Source organism: Hyperoodon ampullatus (genome assembly GCF_949752795.1).
Source record: "Hyperoodon ampullatus genome assembly, chromosome: 13".
Taxonomy (NCBI): domain Eukaryota; kingdom Metazoa; phylum Chordata; class Mammalia; order Artiodactyla; family Ziphiidae; genus Hyperoodon; species Hyperoodon ampullatus.
This window is the reverse complement of record NC_136926.1, coordinates 39,293,031-39,319,481: the sequence shown is the minus strand read 5'-3', so window position 1 is coordinate 39,319,481 and position 26,451 is coordinate 39,293,031. Positions and strand designations below refer to the sequence as shown.

Genomic DNA, 26,451 nt, shown 5'->3' with positions numbered 1-26,451 from the left:
GGATTTAAGGCCCAACCTAAGACCAAGATGATTTCATCTCAAGACCCTTAACCCAGCTGCAGCAAAGACCTTATTTCCAACTAAGGTTACATTCACAAGTATCAGGACTTAGACATATCTTTTTACAGTCACTATTCAACCGACTGCAACATGCAAATAGTAACAAAAAGAGAGCTGGGTAGCTAGATTAATAGCTTAAGATAAAAACTTTAAGTAAAAAATTGTTACCGAAGACAAAGAAAGACATTATATACTGATAAGAAGGTCAGTCCTTCAAGAAGATATAACAGTTATAAACATACATCCACCTAACAACAGAGCCCTAAAATATATGAAGCAAAAACTGGCGGAATTGAAGGGATAAACAGCTCTACAGTAATAGTTGAAGACTCCAAAACACTATATCAGTAATGGATGAACAACCTCACAGACGATCAATAAGGAAATAAAGATTCAGCACTATAAGCCAATAGACCTAACAGACATCTATAGAACACCCCACCCAACAACAACAGAATACATATTCTTGTCAACTAAACATGGAAATTTCTCCAGGATGGACCATATGTTAAGCCACAAAACAAATCTCAATAAATTTAAAAGACTGAAATCATACAAAGTATCTTATATGGCCACAATAGAATGAAACTAGAAATTAGTAACAGAAGGGAATTGGAAATTTGCAAATATATGGAAATTAAACACATTTTTTTAAACATCTTTATTGGCGTATAATTGCTTTACAGTATTGTGTTAGTTTCTGCTTTATAACAAAGTGAATCAGCTATATACATATGTATATCCCCATATCCCCTCCCTCTTTCATCTCCCTCCCACCCTCCTTATCCCACCTCTCTAGGTGGTCGCAAAGCACCGAGCTGATCTCCCTGTGCCATGCAGCTGCTTCTCACTAGCTATCTATTTACTTTTGGTAGTGTATATATGTCAGTGCTACTCTCTCACTTTGTCCCAGCTTACCCTTCCCCCTCCCCGTGTCCTCAAGTCCATTCTCTACGTCTAAACAACATACTCTTAAACAATCTGTGGGTCAAAGAAGAAATCAAAAGAAAGATTAGAAAATAATTTAGGATGAATGAAAATGAAAACATATCAAAACTCATGGGAATACAGCAAAAGCAGTGCTCAGAGAGAAATTTATAGCTGAAAATGCTTACATTAAAAAAGAAGAGAGATCCCAAATCAATAATCTAAAATTATACCCTAAGAAACTAGAAAGAGAAAAGCAAGCTATACCCAAAGCTAACAGAAGGAAGGAAATAATAAAGATTAGACCAGAGATAAATGAAATAAAGAATAGAAAAACAAAACCAGTGAAACCAAAAGTTGATTCTTCGAAAACAACAAAAGGGACAAACTTTTACCTAGACTGACTAAGAAAAACAGAGAAGATGTAAATTACTAAAATCAGATTGAAAGTGGAGACCTTATAGAAATAAAAGGGATTATTAAAAAAATACTATGAACAACTATATGCTGACAAATTAGATAATCTAAATGAAATGGACAAACTCCTAGAAAAACACATACTACCAAAACTGACTCAAGAAAAAATAGAAGAATTTGAACAGACTTATAACAAGTAAAAGATTGAATCAGAAATCAAAAACCTTCCCCCGCAAAAAATCCTAGGGCCAGAAGGCTCACGGGTGAACTCTACCAAACATTTAAAGAATTAGCAACAACACTTCTCAAACTCCTCCGAAAAATAAAAAAAGGAAGAAGAATTTCCTAATTCATTCATGACACCAGGATTACCTTGATACCAAAGCCAGACAAAACCAACACAAAAAAGGGAAACTAGAGACCAATATCCCTTATGAATAGAGGTGAAAAAAAAAACCTCAACAAAATAGTAGCAAACCTAATCCAGCAGCACAGTAAGAGGAGTATACATCATGACCAAGTGGGATTTATCCTAGAACACAAGGGTGGTTCAACATGTGAAAACTATACCACATTACCAGAATAAAGGGGAAAAAAACCCACATGATCATCTCATTTGATGCAGAAAAAGCATTTGAAAATATCCAACACCTTTTTATGATGAAAACTTTCAACAAACTAGGAGTAGAAGGGAATTTCCTCGCCATGATAAAGGGGATTTATAAAAAACTCACTGCTAACATTCTACTCAATGGTCAAGGCTATAATCTTTTTTTTGGTGGGGGGATCCAGGCATTGACCCTCGCCACGGCAGTGAAAGCATCAAGTCCTAACCACTGGACCACCAGGGAATTCCCAAGGCTGTACTCTTTCTTTTTTTTTTTAAGTTTTTTTTTTTGATGTGGACCGTTTTTAAAGTCTTTATTGAATTTGTTACAATATTGCTTCTGTCTTATGTTTTGGTTTTTTGGCCGCAAGTCATGTGGGATCTTAGCTCCCCAACCAGGGATCGAACCCACATCCCCAGCATTGGAAGGCGAGTCTTAACCACTGGACCGACTGGGAAGTCCCAAGGCTGTACTCTCATCTAAGGCTCAGGGTCCTCTTCCAAGTTCACGTAGTTATTTGGAGAATTCATTTTCTTGCAGCTTTAGAACTCATGGAGCCTTGCTTCTTAAAGTTCAGCAGAAGAAAGAATCTCTGACTTCTTCCATGTCTGACCCCTGGACCCTCCTTTAAAGGGCTCATCTGATTAGGTCAGTCCAACCAGGATAATCTCCCTTTTGATTACTCAAAGTCAACTGATTACAGACCTTGATTACACCTGTAAAATCGCTTCACCTTTGCCATAAAATGTAACATAATCACAGAAATATCCCATCATATTCGCACATCCCACCCACACCCAAGGGGAGGGGATTATACAAGGGTGAGTACAGGCATACGTCATTTTATTGTGCTTTGCTTCATTCCACTTTGTAGATATTGCATTCTTACACATTGAAGGTTGTGGCAACCCTGCTTTGTCAGGTGATGGTTAACATTTTTTTAGCAATAAAGTATTTTTCCATTAAGGTATGTACATTTTTTAGACATAATGCTATTATTACACATTTAATAGACTAAAGTATAGTGTAAACATAACTTTTATATGTACTGTGAAACCAAAAAATTTGTGTGACTTGCTCTATTATGATACTTGCTTTATTGCAGTGATCTGGAACCAAACACAATATCTCCGAGGTAAACCTGAACATCACGGGGAGGAATCTTGAGAGGAGGACATCTTAGAATTCTGCCTACCATAAGTTATGATCTTTGATGAAGTAGGAACGGACATTGCCTTCACCTGTGTTTGGGTATCACCCCACCCACCCCCTTCCTATGTCCCCAAGGACCATATCCCATCAGTCATACAAGTGTGAGTGTGTATACAGGTAAGTTTGGAGGTACTCAACTGAGAACATAAGAACATATTATTCTCTTTTCCTTTGCTTTTCTTTCTTTCTTTCTTTTTTTTTTTTTTTTAACTTAAATGAGTTGCCTTGCTTAAGAACTGATTTTATCACATTCTTGCAGTGTTTCACGTGACCACTCCACACCTGCCTACTATGGGTACACTTACTTGTAAACAAGCTATTTGGGAATTAACAGGGCAGAGTGTTTTCACAGATGTCATGGTGGCCAAAAATCTTTCTCTTTCCAACTACGTATGATCAGAAAGCTGCATCTTTGCATGAAGGCTAGTTATTGAAGTTCTATTAAGATAATTTTGATCTTAAACACTTCAATTGAAACCCATACGATAGCTTCTCTTTTTCTTTCTGTCTGTCTGTATGTCATTCTATCTTACACAAAGAATGTCTTTGGCTTTTCCCTGGGGAAGGAGGAAGAAGAAGCATCAACTCTATGTTCCTCCAGTTGGGTTAGAATCTGTAAATTAATCTGCTCCATAGGAAGGTATTCCCAAATGACTCCAGTTACCTTGGAGGAAACAGGCTAATTTATCTCCCTATTATGGATACTACTTGGCTGCCATACTCTGAATCTAATAAACACAAATTAACCTTGAGGGGAGCTTTAGAGATCACAGTGATAAATCTAAACAGTACAGATTGGGCTGCGAACCAGAAACTCATCTGCCCCCTTCACCACTTCTTAAGCTTTCAAAAAGTTCAATTTGTTTCTTGCTTACGCTTCCACAGGGCGTCTCACATGTACATTCTTCCTTTCCAAAATGACTTTTTGCCTGTTAGTTGAGCCCTTCCTTATTTTAACTCCTTTTCTCATCCTGAAGTCTCTTGCTTCAGTTCCCAGGGTATACTGCTCTTCCCAAAGAAATCAATCACTTGGAAATCAGATTGTTAGTGCTAAGGTTGGACTTCGCTGGTGTTAGGGATTGTTAGTGCTAAAGTTAGGGCTGCAATTAGTGCAATAAGTATTAAAACTGAGGAATTTAGGGTCATAGTGTTTTATTAATAAATAATTTGGTGACCATCTGCAATTTTGTATAACAATCCATCTAGAACTACAATATCTTTTTAACTGAATGTAACCTAAAATTTTGTGTTTCATTAAGTTTATGTCTTGTGATTTGCAGTTCTGGCATTCTCTGTCAGTATAAACCATTCTGTCCTCTGATTTCTGTTGCTGATTTGCCATATAACTGAGGAGGTTAAGGGTGTTCCCTATTACAGGTAGAATTTTTGCTTTGTCCAAAAGTTAAAGGAAAAAAGCCCCAGAAACATTGCTAACTAAGAGGTTTAATTCCTCCTAAAAACCCTCAGGGAGTCCACATAAAAGAGTTATATTCTGAACCCACCTTTATCTTAATGTAAATACAGAGGGATAGATACAGAAACAACTATATCTACATATAACTATAAACCAAGAACCCAGATCTTTGTTTCTAAATACCATTCCTTAATAAAAGGAACCAGGGCACATAATACAAAATCTGTGAAGGTATGTTCCTATTTAAAACTTGTCTTAGAATGTTTTGGCCTTTCTTACTTTTAGCTATATATCTTTTCATGTGATTTACTCCTTTACAATTAGCTTTGTATGTGTATATATATATATATATAACTTTTTTAATGTTTAAAAAGTAAATGTTCATTGTGACAATTTTAAAAAGAGAAGTATAAAGAAAAAACCCAAAAATCTCTCAATGGGTTTCTCAGTTTTGAACATTGATTGAAACAGCTGAAATCTTTAACTTGTTTAAAACATTCCTACAATAAATAATGAGCCATTGGGCTTCCCTGGTGGAGCAGTGGTTAAGAATCCACCTGCCAGTGCAGGGGACACGGGTTCGAGCCTGGTCCAGGATGATCCCACATGCCGTGGGGCAACTAAGCCCGTGCGCCACAGCTACAGAGCCCATGCGCTCTGGAGCCCACGCACCACAACTAGAGAATAAGCCTCAAGGAGATCTCGAAACAAAGACCTGACGCAGCCAAAAAAAAAAAAAAGATGTTGGTCAGGTTGTGTTTTCATATGGAGGCTTAACTGGGGAAGGATCTGTTTCCAAGCTCATTCAGGGTGTTGGTAGAATTCATTCCTTACTGTTGTAGGACTGAGGGCCCCATATTTTTGCTGGTTGTCAGCTAGAGGCTACCCATAAGTCCTAGAGGCCACCACTAGTTCTCTGCCATGTGGCCCTCTCCATGGGCAGTTCATATGGCTGTTGGCTTCTTCAAGGTGATCAGGAGAGCTTTTAGCTCCAGTCTGCTAAGCTGGAGTCATATAATATAGAGTAATCCCAGGAGTGGTGATATCACATCACTTTTACCATAGTTTATCGGCTAGAAGTCACAGGTTGTACCTGCACTCAAGGAGAAAGGATTAAACAAAGGCATGAGCACCAGGAGAAAGAGATCACTGGGGATTGTGCTGGGGTCTGAGCTCTCATTTCCTCATCTAAATTGGAAGTAATAGTTCTTGTCTTAAGGAAGATGGTGAATGTTCTTATAGGAAAGAAACTTGGGCCTCTTCCATTTCAACCATCTTATTTTATAGACAAGGAACTGAGGCTCCAAAAGAGTAAATGGTTTGCCTGAGTTTGGTGGATGAACTCAGAGTTGTTTATTCCCAGGTCAGCATGCTTTCTACACACTGTGATGCCTATGAAGTATCTTATTTTATTTTATGATATTTTTCACTTCAAACTTAAGCAAAATGAAATATACTTGTATGTATTGGTGGGCAGGGTAGAAGGCAGGTGCAGGTATTACAAAGAACGCTGCATGTAAATTGTCAAGTATGGCAACTGCCATGTGCGTTTGAGTTTCTGGGTGTGCTCAAGTACAAGAGCCAGTGAGTGAAAGAGAATTACTTATATTCAGGTGGAGCCTAATGCATACATTATTTCATTTAGTCATCTTAACAACTCTGTAAATCAGAAATTACTGCTCTACAGATTAAAAGATGAAACAGGCTCAGTGAAGATAACAATTATTCTGGGTACTGTCAACCATCAAGTTGCAATGACCAAATCATAGCCAAATAAAATAAATTGCTCACTCTGGCCCATTCCATTTCCCTATCACTAATTTATATCCTGTGAAATTTGTCACAGTCTATACAGCCCTTGCCTTTTTTCCTTTTGCTATCTGAGCCTTGCTACTCCTGGTAACTTTTGGTGGGAGGAGCTCATAATAACCGATTGTCAAATCTGCTAATCCTTTTAGATGTCTGTATCTCCTGGCTTTAGTCATGTTGCCATAAATAAGCCTAGCAGGACCTACTTCATAAATGGTTTCTTGTCTGTATATTAGGTAATTGAATTTCCATATGTCTATAAATTCAGAGCATTAATGAACCACAGATAGACTTTTAAAAATGTTGAATCCCAGTCCCTATTCTTGATCTCCTCATTTATTTTTGGGAACCACTTCTCTTTAAGGCATACTTAGCTACTTAAAGGATTCAGAGAGATTTAAAGTCAAGTATGAATGCCTTCACTACTGAATGTTTATAGACTATTTTTTCTCTTTTGATAGTCTTGGGGGCAACACAACTTCCTGGGGGATGTAGGATTTTTTTTCACTACATAGTGCATCCTCCTAACATATCTTTGACATTAACTCCCCAAATCTTACAACTGCAGCGTACACTTCTTGGGCACCCTAAACCTGCTAGTTTACCGGCAGGATTAACCAAGACCCTTGCGGAATCGTTCAAGGACACTGGGGCAGGTGCCCGCCCCGGGGCATGAACGCGTGCTACCAGGCCCATTTCTTTCTCCGAAATGGCACCCGCTCTCTCCCAACCCTGGGGGTTCACTCAGGCTGACTGCGACCCGGCCGAGAGAACGCCGTCCGCCGTCTCGGGGGCCAAGCCTGGAAACGCGCCACAGAAGGTTCCTGAGTGGCAGGCGGTGGGGGGCGGACCGGGGGAAGCCGGGGCGGAGCCGGCGGAGTACGGCGTGTCGGGCTACGCCTCCCGGGGCCACTGGGCCGCGCCCGTTGGCGGTAGCCCGGCTCAGTCCGGCCGGAGACGCTCTGGTCAAGGCTCCGCGGCGGCGCCGCCGCGCCCGCTTTCGCTCCTTGCCCGCTAGCTGGCCTCCAGCCGCAGCACCCGCGCGCCGCGGTCCCCGGGCCATGCAGCGCTTAGCCATGGACCTGCGGATGCTCTCCCGGGAGCTCTCGCTCTACCTGGAGCATCAAGTCCGGATCGGTTTCTTCGGTTCGGGAGTGGGCTTATCCCTGATCCTGGGCTTCAGCTTCGCTTACGCCTGCTACTACATGAGCAGCATTGCCAAGGTGAGCCGGGGGATGGCGCGGGCGCCGGGCGCAGGGCCGCGGGCAGCTCTGCCGGGAGTGACAGCAGCAGGCGAAGCCGGAGGTGCCGCTGTCTGGGGCGAGTGTCTGGGGCCGTCCGGGGGGCCCTTTCCCCGGCATCTAATGGACGCCCTCTGAGCGCGCGGGAGACCCTGCTGACCTCGGCGCGGGCGGCACTGCCCTGTCACCATTCGCTAACCTGGTAAAGCAGCTCCGCGATGCTCTAGCACTTCTGAGGATGACTCCCGTGTGTCAACTGTCTCCATTCCCTAGAAGGGTTTAATAAACCACTGTTAAGTTCGTTGTGTTTGAATTATTTGCATCAGGCTTCCAGAAGGATATGTAATCAGACGGATCTCGCGCTAGGGACGAGTTTGCGCTTGTTTCTGGTTTACAGTTGGCAGAAACTTTGTTCTGGACACTTCACTGATACTGGCTTTCCCCACAGAAGCCCCAGTTAGTGACAGGGGGTGAGAGTTTCAGCCGCTTCCTTCAGGACCACTGTCCTGTGGTGACAGAAACGTACTACCCGACGGTCTGGTGCTGGGAGAGTCGAGGACAGACACTGCTGAGACCTTTCATCACTTCCAAGCCTCCGGTGAAGTATAGAAAGTAAGTAAAGTTCCATTTTCAGTCATTTCTTCAAAATCTCAGTGTTTTGCATACTCCCAGTTTTCGGTTAATACAACCTCCGGTTTAGTTAAGTATATAGAAAAGCAAGGGGGAATGAAGGTGGAAGGCACGTCTGCCACAGACACACGCAGCTGCAGGAAAATATTCAGGTGTTACCTTTCACCACTGTTGGGGGGAGGTGCTCTGATGTAAATGGTTTATTTTCTAAGATGAGAGAAGTGTTTGGGGGTTACTCTTTTTCCAGTTTGTCATGCCTCTGTCCCTGAGGACCTAGATCCTTTGATGATATGCATTGAGCTGGCAGTGGGGGTGAGAAGGATGCCAATTAATGTGGATTTTCTGTGATGGACCCCAGTAAAAGGACTTCATATTGATAAGCAAATGGGTTCTTGTGGATAATGTCCTTGAGGTATTAAAGATATGGTCCAGAATATATCAGTAACCAGGAGATTTAAATGGTGCCTATTATTTATTTTACTGAGTCATCTAGTCCTTCTGGAGTTTCTTTTGTTACCTGGAACTTGCAGTATTCGTTTGGGAAAATTCTTCAAGTTCGTAGATACTATGTGAGAAGTACTTTGAAATGTTTAAGAAGCAAATTTTGTAATATGCTCTGTGAGGAGACTGCGTTATTGAGTCAAACGGCTAGAGCGGTGATCAGATCAGCAGTTTACTTATTCAAGATTCTCTGTTGAATTATTTGGGTGACCTCAGTCAAATAGGGGTTAAATGCTGGGTATTTCAGAGTAATGAGGAAATGATTAAGATAAATATTTGAAGTAGTTTGAAGCCCATTTGTACATACTATCTTTTACTGATCTTGCTGGAAATACTTTATGATACTAATTTCATGACATTCATGTGATGAAAGAAAGTGACGTGTGTGTTAGTGGATGCTGGAAAGAAGTTATTTTGAGAGGACCAAGTAATGGCATATATATATATACAGAGAGAGAAAGAGAGAGAGAATTAGGAACTAATATTAAGACATGACTTGAAACACTAAAAGTGTATGTATGTCTTTTGTGTTATTTCTTTCAGTGAACTTATTAAAACTGCAGATGGAGGACAGATTTCACTGGACTGGTTTGATGATGATAACAGTAAGTGTTATATGGATGCCAGCACCAGACCTACTATCTTATTGTTGCCTGGCCTCACTGGAACAAGCAAGGAATCATATATCCTTCACATGATTCACCTTAGTGAAGAATTGGGATACAGGTACCAGTGAAAGATTTCTTCTGTTTTTCACTTAATTCATTCTAAATGAAGCTTAAATATGTCTGCATGTTTGTTTCCGAAATACTTATTTCTTGCGTGGATTATGCAATCCCCTAAATTATTATTTTTCCCTGCTTCCTCCTTTCCCTCTTTTTTCAGGAAAATGCATAACTGAATCATTGCACAGGAAATAGCACTTAGGCACTCAGCAGATTTTGGTTGAGTGAATGCATGAAATTAGAATCACTTAGGAATTGACATAGGACCCAGGGCTAAGAAGCAGTAGGCCACAGTGAAGAGATTGCTAGGAGAATAGCAATTACAAACCCCTGAGAGACTGCACAATGTCCCTCATGTCATACTCCACATTTGGGCCCTGGATCCACTAATCTTGCCTCATCGGCTCAGATCCCAAGTGTAAAAAATATTCAGAATCAGCTTGTAGGTCTTCCTTATTTTTCCAAAGGTGATCTGTGCCTTTTCTGTCCACCTGAGTTTGCAGGTGCACATGGCTAGGGTACAGTTAATGATGGCACAGCATTTTAAAATAATCATTATTCAACTCAGTCACCAGATACTATTTAATTTTTGCAAGCAACTTAGCAACTTTAAGTTTCTGGTTCAGTTCTAAAATTTTAAAGCAGATTCATTGTGAAAGGTACTGCTTTTTTGAGCCTCAGTCTTTTTTAGCCAATGGTAATTATTGTAGTGGAACACTCTGAGTTGCATTTAAAGTCAAGTTGTATCTTTTCTTAAACTCAAAACACTTGTTTTGTGAAAAACTGATGTTGACTTTATATTAATAAAAACATTTTGATATAAAGAAGAAAATGCCATAATAGCTAATTCAATTTTAACAAGTTAACTCTGATCTTTTACAGATAAAGTCTATTTTGTTCATGAGGTGACAGTCTCTTGAAAGCCTTGATATGGAGTTCCAGAATTATGGTTCCAATTAAATTTGCACTATAAGCAATAGCAGGAATTTATCATTGGATATCATTGGATACAATGTTTAAGCACCATTCAGTTAGATATGAGGCTTGATTCCAATTTTTTGCTAAAACTTAGTCATGCTCAGAAAATACAGATTATAAAGCCTTTTGTACATATTTAAATTGCTGATTCTATACTTTGCCTGAACTGTCTCCCAAGACTTAGAAAGTGCTTTTTAAAACAATGTAGTTGATGGGGGAGGGGAGGAGGGAGAGGGATGGACTGGGAGTTTGGGGTTAGTAGATGCAAGCTATTACATTCAGAATGGATAAACAACAAGGTCCTACTGTAGAGCACAGGGAACTATCTCCAATCTCCCGGGATAAACCATAACGGAAAAGAATATTTTTAAAAAAGAATGTATATATGTGTATAACTGAGTCACTTGCCGAAATTAGCACAACATTGTAAATCAATTATACTTCAATAAATAAAAAAACAAAAACAAACAAACAAAACACAATGTAGTTGAAACTCAAGGACTGAATCTCATAAGCTCTAGAGTTACCAGTATGCATGGCTTTTTTCCATTACTTGTAAAAGTTGCCAAATTTTATTACCATGGCTACTGTTACACTGTGCTTCAAAGCTGTAGGAAGGTTCTAGCTTCCCTAAGGGTTAAAATCTCTTCTTCTGATTCAGAAATTTTATTGAGGATGTATGATAGAAGGAAGGCTCTACGCTGGGTACTGTGAGGAGATACAAAGAGTTGTGGGAAATTATCCTTACCATAAGGAGCCTATGAGAGTGTAAGGCTGGACCAGATCACTGTCAGCTGCTTGAAGACCCAGCTTATTTGGGTTTAGGGAACTCTAACGCTGAATCACACTGGGCTTGAAGGTAGCAGAATGCATGAGTAAGCAATGACCAGTAAAATTTTCAGTGGCCTTTGGACCTATCCTCATTTGTTTTTAACTGCAAGGAATCTCTGAATCTAGGTTGGAGAGGGTTAGCTTTTGTTGTATAACAAACTCTCCCCAAACTTAGTGGCTAAAAACAACATTTCTTCTCAAAACCTGTGGGCCAGCAATTTGGGCTGAGCTCAGCCGGGTGGTTCTTCTGGTCTTGGCCAGGATCACTCGTGCATTTGTGGTCAGCAGCCTGGACAACTCTGGGCTTGGGAGCCATCAGCAGGGATGACTCATCTCAGCTCCATGTGGTCTCTCATCCACCACCAGACTCACCCCAAGTTCACTGGACGGCACAGTGTCCCAAGAGTGCAAAAGTGACAGCTGCAAGGCTTCTTCAGGCCCAAGCTGAGAACTCTCACAGTGTTGCTTCTGCCATGTTGTAGTCAGGTCATGTGTGCACCCTTGAGTCAGAGGGTAGGAAGTTAGACTCCACCTTTTGAGAGGAAGGGCTATTAAATAAATGTGTTTACAGTCTACCGCAGACAGCTAGGTAGTTTCCAAGACCACTGATGAAAAAAATGGATCTGGAACTTTGGCACAAGGCTGTGTGGAGTCCTTAGGTTGCAAAACAGATCTAAGTCACTGATAGCCTTTCATGGGATCCAGTAGGTAACAGAGCTTGGGGAAGACTGTGTAATATGGGGGAATGTGCATGGGCTTTAGAGCCAGGTCTGGGTTCAAATGTTGGAACTGCCACTTACTGAGTGACCCTGGGCAACTAATTTTTAACTTCCCCAATGTAGCTTCTCACTACAGAGTTTAAACGAATTAGAATGTGTAAAGTGTTTGGTTTCATGCATTGAACAAAATGGGTCTTTAGAAATGTTTTATCTTCCTTCCTAGACTTTCTGTTCCCTGAGCAAAGTAGAACATTTTTTTATAGTTTAAAGAGCAAGTATGAGTAAACCTACCTCTTGGGAAACATCTAGTTTCCTTGCAGGAATGCTTTGATATTATGTTAATGTCTCTTATACAGTAGAACTGCATAGGCAGCGCTAGCATCCCAATATCGTGAGGGTGCACTTGCCTTCAGGCCCCAGTTACTATCTTATGTGCAGTTTGAGTATGTAGAGAGGGTCATGGATTCTGTCAGTTCAACAGGGAACCATTGATGCTTTACTTGTGAGATATGATTTAGACTTGAGAGAAAACCTAACTCCTGGCATATGGACAAATGAAACATAAGGGTTTACTGTTGTTACTGTTAAGTAAATTTTTTTTCCTGTACCTAAAAACTAACAAAGACACAACACAAAACTTTTCTGTTAAGGTCCACTAATTCAAAATTAATAATGAAAGGAAACTAAGCTAAGGTTCATTTAAGGTAATTGTGAGTAAAGGTTAAGAAGTCAAAAGTAAATGGAGTTGAATGGGGAATACTTGGGCTGCCTTCATTGGCAGAGTACATTATGTACTTCCCTGAATGAACTTGCCCCTGAGAGGAGAAGAGAATTTGCTAAGCCAGATGACCCAGTCATTCTTCAAACTTGTATCAATCAGGTAAGTCCTTCATCTCCTGGAGGGCAAGTGAAGTAAGAAAGGCCAGGAGGCCAGGAGTGCATTTAGAGAGAAGCCCTCATAGAAACCAGAGGACTGGAGAAAAAGTCATTCCCTCTAATAAGTTACACCCATATGATTGATAAAGTAGTTAGAAATCTCATCAATTTCTTCAAGATTTCTTTTTAAAAAATTCTATTCAGTAATATAGCCGAATAGATATTATTTTGTATACCAGGATAATATCCTATTTTCTTAAATCTTTTATTGATTCTCTGAATTAAGTTACAGCATTTCAACTAAAGTCAGGGAGAAAAACAGTAACTCTGAGAGCATCTTAATCATCTTTTACTCTGACCTCTTTTACTGAGAGCCTTCATCTACTATTTTATTCCACCCCCAACTACTATTAAAAAAGAGTGACCCATCCAGAATTATGTACTAATAAGCTCATTGAAATCTAGGTCAGTCATTAAGTATTTTGGTATAGTAAAGTACAGTATCAGAACCTATATTCCCAAAGAGCATTTGCACAGTCTAGTGGAAGTGACAAGGAGTATTCAGTAGTAGGGAAGAAATGCATTAGATAGGACCAGGATTGGCAACAAGTGACAGAAAACTCAAAATAACGGTGACTTAAACAAAATACAAGTTTATTTCTCTCTCACATGAAAATCCAAGAAGGTAGATCGGGACTCTATAGTGTCAGAAAACTAAGTTTCTTTTATCATGTTGCTTCATAACCTATGGCTGCTTCAGCTCCAGCTATCACATCTGCATTCCAGCACCCAAGAAAGAGAAAAAAGGGAAACTAGAGAATTCAGCATCTCCCTTTAAGGATGCTTTCCAGCACGTATGCATACCAGTTTTGCTTTTGTCACCTGGGCCTGTTCTTCCTTAGCTGGAAGGGAGGTTTGGAAGTAAATCTTTATTTTGGGCAGCCATGTACCCAATTGAAATTGGGGGATTCTGTTACTGAGGAAAAAAAGGGGAGGGTGGATATTGGGAGATAACTGACAGTCTCTAGCACTGACTGGTCAGAGTGTTGCAAATGCCAGGATTCTGGACTATCAGAAGCAAGCGAGACATTTTATAGAGAGAAGAGATAGGTCAGCAGGGTCAGATGCAACCGAAAGGGCAAGGAGAATGAGGGTGGATAAAGCACAATTTGAGAAGATTCATTAGAGCTGGAGGAAGGAAGCCCAACTGCTGCGGCAAAGATGACCTCAGGAGACAAGAGCAGGAGTGGGTCACACATCTTTTGTTTGTTTGTTTGTTTGTTTTGTTTTGTTTTTTGGCTGCACGGCTTGCGGGATCTTAGTTCCCTGACCAGGGTTGGAACCCGGGCCTCCTAAAGTGGAAACGCAGAGAGAGTCCTTACCACTGGACCTCCAGGGAATTCCTGGGTCACACATTTGTTAAGTTTTCACAGAGAAAGGAGAGAAACAGCAGAAGAGGGCAAAGGGATCAACTGAGGAATTATCAAGATTGTAGGCTTATGTTTCAAGAAATTTCCTTCTTGCCACATTTTAAAAAAATACTTACAGAAAGCACTGATTTTCTTCTGTGGTTTGATAGGATCAAGATCTCCTATCCTTCACTGCAGAGCCCACTATTGGTAGCAAGGATGCCATTGTCCATAATTCATCTTTCTGAGAGATTTGAAGTGGGAGATGATTTTAAAGAGGTTAAAATTTGACTACTTTTAAATGTTTCATCCCTTTCCAGTTTGGAGTTTGGGCCTACACATTTTTTTTTATTAGTTTCTGCTTTATAACAAAGTGAATCAGTCATACATATACATCTGTTCCCACATCCCTTCCCTCTTGCGTCTCCCTCCCTCCCACCCTCCCCATCCCACCCCTCCAGGTGGTCACAAAGCACCGAGCTGATCTCCCTGTGCTCTGCGGCTGCTTCCCACTATCTATCTACCTTACGTTTGGTAGTGTATATATGTCCGTGCCTCTCTCTCGCTTTGTCACAGCTTACCCTTCCTCCTCCCCATATCCTCAAGTCCATTCTCAAGCAGGTCTGTGTCTTTATTCCTGTTTTACCCCTAGGTTCTTCATGACATTTTTTTTTCTTAAATTCCATATATATGTGTCACATTTTTTATTTAGAGGAAGTAGCACCAGTGGAGACTAAGCTTTAGGTGACGTTTAGCATTTCCTGAAGCATTAGGAGTACATTGGAGGGTCATCCAAAGACTCTTCCTGAGGGAGGAAGGAAGGGGAGGTTGAACCACGGAAAATCAGGCAGTGAAACAAAAAGACAAGTTTTGACTACTCTCCAATCTAAAAGCAGTATCTTAGATAAGATGTCATTTAAAATTAACACCAGAATGTTTTTATCTCAAAGTATTTTTATCATTTGTTGTTAAAATAATTTGATTTTTAAAGTTTTGAGAATGAGTCAGTTAACTGATTATTCATGAGGCTGGGTAGATGAAATAATGCTAAATGTTAGAAAGCACTGAATGAAGAACTTAGCTTATTTAATGGCATTTCTGGAAAAAGTTATGGTGGATACCGACAAGTGATCCTATTCTCTAGGGAATAGAGCTGCTGGATGTTCCACTATAAAATGATACCTTAATTAACAAACTTTCAGGGACAAAGCTCTTTTTATCAGAGCTGGCATGCACTCAACGGGTACCCTATGTTCAGAGCACCCATCCTCTTTGGAAAAAGAGACTTTAATGTCACTAGTTTAGACAGCACAGGGCAGCGTAGTGAGCTAGTTAAGTGGATCACTGAGTCAGATCTGCCTGCATTCAGATCCCAACTGTGTCACATACTACCTGTGTATCCAGGGATGAATTATTTAGTCACTCTGTGCCTCAATTTTCTCATCTGTACAGATACCTATACTTCATAGGGTTATAAGGATTGCATGTAATGTATATGAAGAACCTTAGCCCACGATGAACATTTTTTGAAGTATTAAGCTATGAAAGTTAAAGGAGTGAGTCAGGCCATTGTCTGGCTTAGAAAAGAGCCTTGCTCTTTTAGTCTGGTCAGATGGAAATGAGGTACTTACTGTCTCAGCCCTATTACCAGGTAAGAAACCATCCCAGGAGGGCCCAGAGATAGCAGTGTGCCTGGCCAGGCAGCGGGTGGAACAGGGAGAAGGAGGGTAATGCCTTGCTAAGATGGAGCGGCCGCTGTAATCTGCATCCTGGAACACATACATGTCTCTGACTCGGTTTTGGGAAATGAAGTTGCCAGCAGTGATCTGTGACACTGGAATAATTCCTATTAGTTCATATAATTAGTGTAGAACACTTTTGTTCTTAAATAGGGTTTTCTGTAGGTTAGTTCAACTGGGTCTTAAGTTAACAGAAGGTACAGAAATACCAAAGAGACCTAGCTAGAATTCAAATAAGTAAGATAAAATATGAGAACGTCAGAAAGCAGCTGAGTAAATGTTAGGGAAAATGAGAGAGCTAATGGGAAAAAAAAGATTCCAGTAAAATGTTTTAAGAGATTGCTGAAAGAGAACCCTTGATGTTAATTGTACAATAAGGTTTTTAGCTTCCTCACATCAAAGATAACTTTGACTCCTTTTCCCCTTGTGGCCACTGGTTTTGAAATATTATGCCTAATAAATTGCATTTAATTAAATATTAACTTGTTGGTCTTTTTTTGCTTTAAATTCATAGGGCCACTTAGAGCTTATGATCAGCAAAAAATAATTAGAATTGCCATTTTTGTTTACTGTAATTAAATTTAGCTTAGTTGAGTGCCTGTCGCATGATAGGCCCCATATTAGGTGTAATACATAGGTTATCTTATTTAATATGTACTCAATTCCAAGATATGTATTATTATCCCCATTTTACCAACCAAAACAGAACTACAGTGTTAGTAATTTCACCAAAATTAGACAGTGTGTGACAGGGTTAAGGTTCACCTGTACAGCCTTGCTGCAGAAAAATGTATGATTTCTGTTAGGCTATTTGAAAAATTGGTCATTTTTGAAAAGTCTCCTTTACTACTTTTTTACACCCTTAGTTGTCTCAGGCTCCTAACCTGGGAACAACTAGCTCCTCAAATCCCATGATTGTTGCCTATCAGGATAATGTAGACCTGTAATATCATAGGACTCAGTTTTATGAGGAAAATTCAAGACAGGACAGGCAAATAAGTCATGTTTCCTACTCAGGGAATAGATTTTATAGGGAGAGAGTTGAAACAAGAGAATGAGAGAATGAGGTTCTTGAATTACGAGTGTAACTTTCAGTGTTCTCCATTACCATGTGATAATCAGGAGTTGGGTATTAATACAGTCAATAATATATTCTTGTTAACTATGTGTTTGATTTCTGATGCTTCATATTCTAGAAGAAGGTACATGAATTATGTTTATCTGTCATAATGCCTTTATGACCTTAGTGAGGTTGGAAATGTTCAGGTATTATCATTTTTTAAAAAGAATGTGTATTATGCTGTTGGATGTAGTGTTATATAAATGTAAATTAGGTTAAGACAGTTGATAGTGTTATTGATACACTTTATACCTTTATTAATTTTTTTGTCTCATTGATGGAAAGATGTTAAAATCAACTATGATTGTGGATTTTCTATGATTCCATTTAATTCTGTCCATTTTTGCTTCATGTATTTGGAAACTCTGTTATTACTCACATATACATTGATGATTGTTAATCTTCCTATGAATGAACTCTTATGTCATTATGAAATATCCTTCTTTATCTCTGGTTGTGATATCAATCTGATGTTACTGTAGCCACTCCAGCCTTCTTATGCTTACCGTTTATGTGATATATCTTTTTTTATATGTTATCTTTCAAAATATCTGTGTTTATATTTAAAGTGTATTGCTTGTAGACAGCATATAGTTGGGTCCTGAAGGTTTTATCCAGTCTGACAATTTCTGCCTTTTAATTAGTTTTTAGTTCAATCAAATTTAGTTTTAGTTCAATCAAATTTAGTTCAAATCTGAACTTTTTATTTCAGATATTGTATTTTTTTAATCTAGATTTTCCATTTTTGATAGGTTTTATTCCTCTGCTGCTCTTTCCTTTTTTTAAAAAAAATTCACTACAAGCTTATTTTCTTCTGTGTCCTTGAGTATAGTTATAATAGCTGCTTTAAATCCTCACCTATTAATTCTAACACCTGGACTGTCTCAGGATCAGTTACATTGATTATCTTATCTCTTGAGTATGGGTTATGTTTTTCTGTTTCTTCATGGTCTAGTAATTTTAGATTTTGTTCTGGACAGTTTGAATGATCCATTGTAGAGACTCTGAATTCTGTTATATTTTTTAAAAAGAGTTTCTATATATTTTCTAATGACTGATTTTTGTTTATCAGGCAGACAATTTGGGTAAACTCAGATTCAGTCTCTGTCCCCTCTGTAGTAGACAGCAGCTGAAATCTCTGTTCAGTTTTTTATCCTTAAATGGACTGCTTAGAGTCTACATCACAGAAGGCTCGGCCAGACTTTTTGCCCATTTTTTTAATCCAGAATTTAGGACTCTGCCTCTGTTTCGCTCTCTTTTCTGATATTTCCCCCTTTCTCTAACTTTTATAGTTGCATCAAACTCTGTTTTCTGGTTTTCAAGCCCATGAGATTGAACATTTCTATTTGACCTTTATCGATTACTGAGTAATACCAGCTGGTGCCTCCCCTCAGGGAAAAAGCTGTGAAAAGAAACTCACCCAATGCCATTTTTTTCTTCCAAGTGTCAACTCCCATTTAGTTTCTGCCTGCTTTGGTTGTTCTCTGTCGCCTTTATAATTTAGCAAGCACTTATTTTTTATTCTATGGAAGGGTTGGCCCAGTAGGAGCTACCATGACATTTCTGGAAGCAGAACTTCCTTGTCATCTTTTCTTAATCTGTCATTCTGAACCCTATGCCTATTTTGATGCTAACCTATTTTTCCATCTTTATTTTCTATCGTTAACCTACTATGTAGTCATGTTTCAGCTAAAATGATCTATTTTCTCATCCCTCAGAAACTTTTATACATTCCTACCTTATATCTTTGCTCACATTGCTCCCTTCAGCCCATATTATATCTCACATTTTCCTTCTGCTGAAATCTTTACCATTTTCTGAGTCTCAGCATAAGATCTATCTGCCTTTTTCATGAATCCTTTCCTAATGAATTTTGCCCATCCTAACCTCATAAGGCTTTATTATCTATACCACTCGTTGGACATTGAATCACATACTGCCTTGTGATATCACTTTTGTTGTGGTCACTCATCTGAAAGTATAATGCATTTCTTTTCAACCTAATTAGATTATACTCTTCTTGAGGCTGGGAACCTTATATTTTTATTTTGTTTTTCTCCTACAAGCACTAACTCAATCTTTAATTCAGTAACTAGTCTGTTTAATAAATTTTTGAATGAATGAGTCATTCCAATATTAATATTCATGTAAAATGCCTAGAAGACAATCTGGCATGTAGTAAACACTAATAAGTATTATCTGTTATTATTATCTAAAATCAGCATAGTGATCTCTGAATATTCCTCTCACTCCATCCTTGGCTGATTATTATTTCTATTCATAGACTCAAAGACTTGTGGAATCCTCGAACTGGAAAATATTTAAAGTTGTACGATAAAATCCCTTTATTCTGGTAGATCACTGGGCTTGAGCAGACTCAAGGCTATCTGTCCCATTTCACTGTAACAGTGGTTCTCAACCAAGTGGTTCTCAACAGCCCTACTACAAAGAAGTATTTGATCCAAAATGTCCGTAGTGCCCAAGGTTGAGAAATCCTGCGCTGTGGGTAGCTCTCTGCCTCTTATTTAACCTTCATTAGGTGAAAATCATCTGCTTTCCTAATTAATGTGTTCTGTTGTCATAGAAAGTTCTCAATATCAGATTTTTATTTAGTATTTCTTCTCTTTATTTATATTTTCCCTGTTTTGAGAGGAAAATTTAAATAGTTAAAATATGTAGGAAAAATAAATTTTGCAGAAAAATTTCCCTCCTAGACATACCCTTTAAAATTGTTTGGGAGAAACTGTAAAACTTATTTGGAGAGAGCTGTTACAAAGTTAAGAGGGTCTTATCAAATGTCTTAGGAATAGTAGGTGTTTCACAGCCTGCTCTTTTCATTTTACTGAAGTGTCAAGTGTCCCCTGATGACGGTCAGGCAGAAAAGGGGTTAAACGAAACCAGCTAATTGCTTGTCACTAACTGGAGTGGGAGAAAGGGACCAAAGGGCAGCCGTCATTCTGCCTCCCTCCGTAGCTGCTCTCTGCTTCATCCTCCCTTTTTTCTCTGCCTCATTCCCAAGGCTAGAGGTATATACAGTGATGACAGTTACTGATTGAACATTGTCAGAAACAAAGACCTATGGAGACTTCAGTACAGTTTCTCCTCTAGCAAGAGATAGCAGAGCTGTGATCCACTTTTCAAAGTTGCCTAAAGGAAAGTTACAAACACCCCAGTCTGTAATTTGGAAGAAAATCCCAGATGTATAGGCTGCTTTTTCCTGAGTTTGCAGATCATCGTTTTCTTTCCCCTCACTAATTCTGTTCCCTTCTCTCAGGGGCAGTCACATGATGGCATCTTGCCCCAGAAGCCATTTTTATCCTTATGTAGTGTTTGCACTTTGAAAGTGGTTCTTTTCTGAATGACGGGAAGCTTCGAGGTTCAAGGTCACAACTAACTTTAGCCCTGATTCCTGTGTTACTTAGGAGCTTATGCAAGTAAATACAAGTGGCTGTCTGTCTTGCCATTCTTTTTAGCAAGAAAAGATTAAAGACTAACTGACCCTACCTAACTTTTCTGCATGTTTTTATAGTATATTTAAAATCTTTCTCTGACTAGTCAATAAAATGTAATATTTCTAGCCTTTTCTCAAATCAGATTTCTGAGATATTAGAACATTTTTCTTCTTTTTTTAAAATAGATTTAATTAATTAATTAAATTTTGGTTGGGGGGCTGCGTTGGGTCTTTGTTGCTGTGCGCGGGCTTTCTCTAGTTGCGGCGAGCGGGGGCTACTCTTCGTTGCGGTGCGAGGGCTTTTCATTGCGGTGGCTTCTCTTGTTGTGGAGCATGGGCTCTAGGTGCACGGGGTTCAGTAGTTGTGGCATGCGGGCTTCAGTAGTTGTGGCTCGCGGGCTTAGTTGCTCCACGGCATATGGGATCTTCCCGGACCAGGGCTCGAACCCGTGTCCTCTACATTGGCAGGTGGATTCTTAACCACTGCGCCACCACGGAAGCCCTGTCACATATATTCTTAATTATAGGCTTTTTGTATTTATTTCTTCTGTGTTAAATACATCATGAAAATAAAGATAATAAATGCTTTAAATACAAAAAGGGGAGGGGTTAAATTAGAACCTTAAATGGTCTTGATTGATTAGCTAAGTAGATAGACAAAACAAAATGAATTTTAATTGACATGAATATAGATTCACTAAATCAAAGAGAACCCATGCAGACACAAGTCAGGATTTTGTTTGAGGATGGCAAAAATACATATCCGGGATTATGGTTGACGGAAAGTTTTGTCAGTGCAGAATGACTGTGTAAAGGTTAGCATTGTGCTGCAACTACCATTGCTACTAATTAGCTAACTGTCGTTGTGTACTTACTGTGAGCCAGCACTGCTCTAAAGCCCTTTACATACGACCATTGACCTAGGAGAGGCAAACAGCATTATAGGACACACAGCTAGTCTTTCCTCCCCTAGGTCAGCTGAACACCAAGCAGTAGCATAGTGGGGGCCAACCTTCCAACCCAGATGCCATGCTCCTTGCAGCTCTACCTGTAGTGATGTTTTCACCGCAGGTAAAATTCCAGTGTCTGTGTTTGCCGAGCCTTGAGGGAACAAGAGCTGTTTCTCAGGATAGGAATAGATGCTTATTGATGTTGCAAATAGAATAGGTAGAGGACATATTTTTTTTAATTTGAGGCAAAAACATTTAAGTTTGACTTGTATTCAGAATTGTTTTAATAATACTTATTGGAGGCCTACACATACATAAGAAGTAGCTGTAAAAATTCTGCTTTTGGTAGGAAAATTTAACATCACTTTGAGACACAGTTTTCTGGTTTGGATCCACATGGTGAATTTAGAGAACTAGAAATGTATTTTAGTGCATTTAATGAAATTATCAAGCATCCTCATTTCTTTGGAACAGATTTTTAAGAACCTTTCAGTGCTCTAAAACAGTGCCAATAAGATGATTTTTATATTATATTGTAAGAATCATGTGTAAAAATAACAAAAATTACTTTCCTGGTTTTTAGATGTGTGGTTTTTAACAACAGAGGAGTGGCAGGGGAGAATCTCTTGGTAAGTAAATTTAAATTAATCACAACAGCTTAATTTTTAAAAGAATCATTTCCAGTTTTATAACAAAAACATATTCCTTTTTATTTAAGATAGCTTATTATGTAAACAATACAAGTTCATTGTGGAAATATATGGATAAGAAAAAAAAAAGGAAACCCATAATTATATGACCAGGGGAATCCCCTTAGTCTATGTTCATCCAGATCTTATATTTAAATTTTAAAATGTAATATATTTCTATTTTTTAAATTAAGGCTTTATTTTATAACTTAACTTTTATACTTACCATATTTTAGCATCAATAAATATTTATCTACATCATTTTTAATGCAAAACATATTTTCTTTAAAAATTAACTGGTACAAAAAAAATTAACCAGTACAGTAATACATTTTTAATTAAGAAATTTACTGTCGTCATGAAATGGACTGACTGCATGTTATATGCCTATTTGCCTGCCACAGTTTACATGGAGGAAATATTATTCTAAATCAGCTTTTCTTCCCTCTAACCCCTAAAGTTTTTGCTAGGATAGAAGTTCTTCCATCTCTTGGAAAATCATCACTCTACCTGATGTTAACCTGTGAGTTGGAATGAGAAATATTACACTCACTGAAATTTTCTTGAAGCTTTTCAACTGTTAGTCCCTCACCACTTCAACAGGTCAAAGGCAATTCTATCAGAATAGAAAGAAACTTTTTTTCTGGGTCATTGATAGAGAATGATATTAAGACTATAAATAATTAAGTCGATGGAAATAAAAATTTACAATCATGTCACTGTGTCGGTACATTATGAGAATTTGGGGGAAAAAAAGAGCTCTTGCACTTTCCTTTATAGTAAGTTAAGTCCTGGAGAGGATCAAGATCAACATGATTTCAAAAGCTAAAGTTATAAAGTGTTTACGGTCTCACTCAAGTGCCTCGTGAAGGTGAAGGTTCACATTTCCTTACTTAGTCTGGCCCTTGAGGAATCTTGTAGACAGGTGGTAGGTATTCTAAGGGGAAAGATTTGAACTTGTCACTCTGGCTCTGGACTAAGCAAATTGTTTTTGAGCAGCTCTTGTCTGCTGTGTGTCCTTCTAGGTGCTTCCAGGACACAAAGATGGGGAAGACATGGTCTGAGGCTCTCAAGAAAATGACATGCTGCAAAGTAAAATCCATTCGGTTCCATAAAGTGAGAGATAAGGATCTGTTCATTTAGCAAAGCTGTGTTGTATGCCTACTAAATCAGGCACTGTACAAGGCAATAGAGTGAGGAGTGCACACATTATTATACACAACCCTAACCCTTACTTAGTATTTTTTTTTTTTTTTTTTTTTGCGGTACGCGGGCCTCTCAGTGTTGTGGCCTCTCCCGCTGCGGAGCACAGGCTCCGGACACACAGGCTCAGCGGCCATGTCTCACGGGCCCAGCCGTTCCGCGGCATGTGGGATCTTCCCGGACTGGGGCACGAACCCGTGTCCCCTGCATCAGCAGGCAGACTCTCAACCACTACGCCACCAGGGAAGCCCCCTAACCCTTACTTAGGAGCTTTAACTTAAGTTGCAGGAGATGGTCAGATACATAAAAATATACACAAGACAGTGTGACCACAGGAAGGTTTACTAAGGCTACAGAGCATAGAGGGAAGGAGTAACTAACTGCCCCAGGGGAGGCGGCAGAATATCGCAGTGGAGGTGAATTTGAGTTGGATCTTGAAGGCTATGGTACTGAACCAGCAGAGGGGATAGAGGAGCTTTCTCAGCATGAAAAGCAAGGTATTAAAGAGCGTAGTAGCAAGTACTTATCTGTGGAGGGATAAAAATGATGATCATTTTATCTAATGTTTATTGAGTCCGTAGAATATATCATTATGTCTTTTTGTACTCGATGTTCAGCAATAGAAACAACCCCGTGATTTAGGTAAGTGTAGCCACCATCATCCCCATTTTCCAGATGAAGAAAATGAGGAACAAATAGGTTAAGAACTTGCTCTCACTGAGAAATTCAGAGCCAGGATTCAGACCCAGGTAGGCTGACTATGTGCCTATGTTCTTGACCATTATATTGTGCTCCCTCTCATTACTCAGGAAGTGATAGGAATTCTCCCAGAAGGGTAGGGCCAGATTTTGAAGAGTCATGTGTAGAATTCCAAGGAACCTAGTATTGAACCATTGACTTTTTTTTTTTTAAGTTTGGTTTTATTGAGGTATAATTGACATATAAAATAACCTGGTCATGGTCATGTTTTAGAAGGAGAACCATGGCAGAAAAGTGATGGAGGGGAAGGAGGCTGGAGGCTGGGAAATCTGTTAGAAGGCAGTTATTAAAGACCTATCCAGAGTGTGAACGCAGAGGTGGGGGGGGAGGGAGGGGAGAGAACAAAAATGAGGGGTATTCATGGTTCAGAAAGAATAGTATGGTGGGAAGTGAAGAGACGGGAGTCAAGGTTGGCATGTCTAGTTTTGCTGACTTGTAAAAGGCTAATACGGTGAAAGGTAATATTTGCTGAAATAGGAAACTTAGGAGAATTTACAAGCTTTTGGTGTCATCAAAATAACAAATTCAGTTTTAGATATTGAGGGTGCTTTTAGGTCATCCAGGTGGAAATTTTTCATAAACAGTTGGATGTACTAGACTGGACCTCAGAAGAGACATACAGGCTGAAGAAAGGAATGGATTATTGGTACGCAGTGGAACCAGGAGGTCAGGAGTGGCTGAGATCACTTAGGAACCATTGGTAGAGCAAAGGATAGACTCTTAGAACACAACAAATAGGAAGGAGGAGAGAAAAAGAGGAGGAGGAAGCTTGAAAAACTTTCTACCCTGAGCATTTAAAGTTAATTGGAAATTTACTTTAAAAGAATGCAGCAACCCAGTAACTTTTACCCATAAACTTGAATAGATTTTTAAAAAATCTCCAAGAACACTTTGGGAGATTTTACAAAGGGATGGTAATTAGATAAATTTTTTTTTTAACTTTTAAAGAATTCACTGAGTTCTAAGTGAGAGGATAAGAGTAGCTTGATCTCTGGTGTCTTACACAGTGCATCGGGTTGAATTCTGATGAACTGGTACCTCCAGCAAAAATCTGTATCATAAAGGCTAATGCCATCTAACTTAAGAAAAAATAAGGATAACAAATGACTAAAACATAATTATAATTATATCCTTTTAGAATAACTGTTTTTGAAAAGAAATTAAAGGGAGTAAATGAATTATAATTTAATATATACTTCTTGTCACCTAATGGATCACAAAAATGAGATGCCAATATTGATTATTAGAGCTAGGTTTGATACTTAGATCCCTTGATAGTCCTTCTTCTTTCTGCCTTAGAGCTATAAACAGTTACAGACTAGAGGAACTCTATGAGTATTTATACCTCACCTTGTTCCAGAAAGGATTTAATGTAGCTCAGACCCAGAGTAAGTAAGAACTTAGGGTAGGCATAAAAAAGAACAAAAGATGAATCAGAAAAGATCAAACAGGAAGGAACCGATTCTAACTGAAATTAACCCAAAAGAGCTAGTAAAGGTGAAATGGAATTTAGGGTAAGCAGTTCTCCTAGGAGTGGAAGAAATGCAAAAGTAAAAGATTTGCTGAAATATGTTGGTGGTATATTTAGAATTTATAGGGATTACTATGGCTCCTGCAGAGCAGAATAAGAAAGTAGAAAATTTCCACCACCACATTGTCCTCATTTCCAATTAGTCATTGTAGGATTGAGAGGAAGCCAGAAGCCTTGCTCACTAGGAAATGAGAAGCCTGCATGTTGCCCTTTCTGGGGCTCTGAGCTGTAGAAGACAGAGAGTCCTAGTCTCAGCAGACTGATCCTCAGATACCCCTGCAGGGTTCTTGGAGCCCTCGAAGTAGATGGTGCTTTTTTCTTTTTTTTTTTTTAATATTAATTTATTTGGTTGCACTGGGTCTTAGTTGCGGCAGGTGGGCTCCTTAGTTGTGGCACATGGGCTCCCTAGTTCTGGCTCACCATCTCCTTAGTGGCGGCATGTGAACTCTTAGTTGCAGCATGCATGTGGGATCTAGTTTCCTGACCAGGGATCAAACCCAGTCCCCCTGCATTGGGTGTGTGGAGTCTTAACCACTGAGCCACCAGGGAAGTCCCAATGGTGCCTTTTCTTGCTCTCTGCAGATTGGTTTTCAAGACCAGGAATCCAGGAATCCAAGTTATCCGCAAACTCCCTAATATTAATGACTACTTT

The 26,451-nt window shown here is 39.2% G+C and overlaps 1 protein-coding gene across 1 annotated transcript in view; it reads left to right on the top strand.

The window, feature by feature from the left end:
- Window positions 1-7,508: 7,508 nt before the first annotated feature.
- Window positions 7,509-26,451, top strand: part of ABHD3 (abhydrolase domain containing 3, phospholipase) — a gene marked incomplete at both ends in the record, with an annotated part of 37,443 nt that continues 18,500 nt past the window's right edge. Inside the window, 4 exons of the mRNA XM_079718110.1 lie at window positions 7,509-7,670; window positions 8,137-8,300; window positions 9,363-9,545; window positions 22,201-22,246. Of these exons, the coding sequence (XP_079574236.1) occupies window positions 7,509-7,670; window positions 8,137-8,300; window positions 9,363-9,545; window positions 22,201-22,246 (555 nt within the window). The remainder of the gene's footprint in view (window positions 7,671-8,136; window positions 8,301-9,362; window positions 9,546-22,200; window positions 22,247-26,451) is intronic.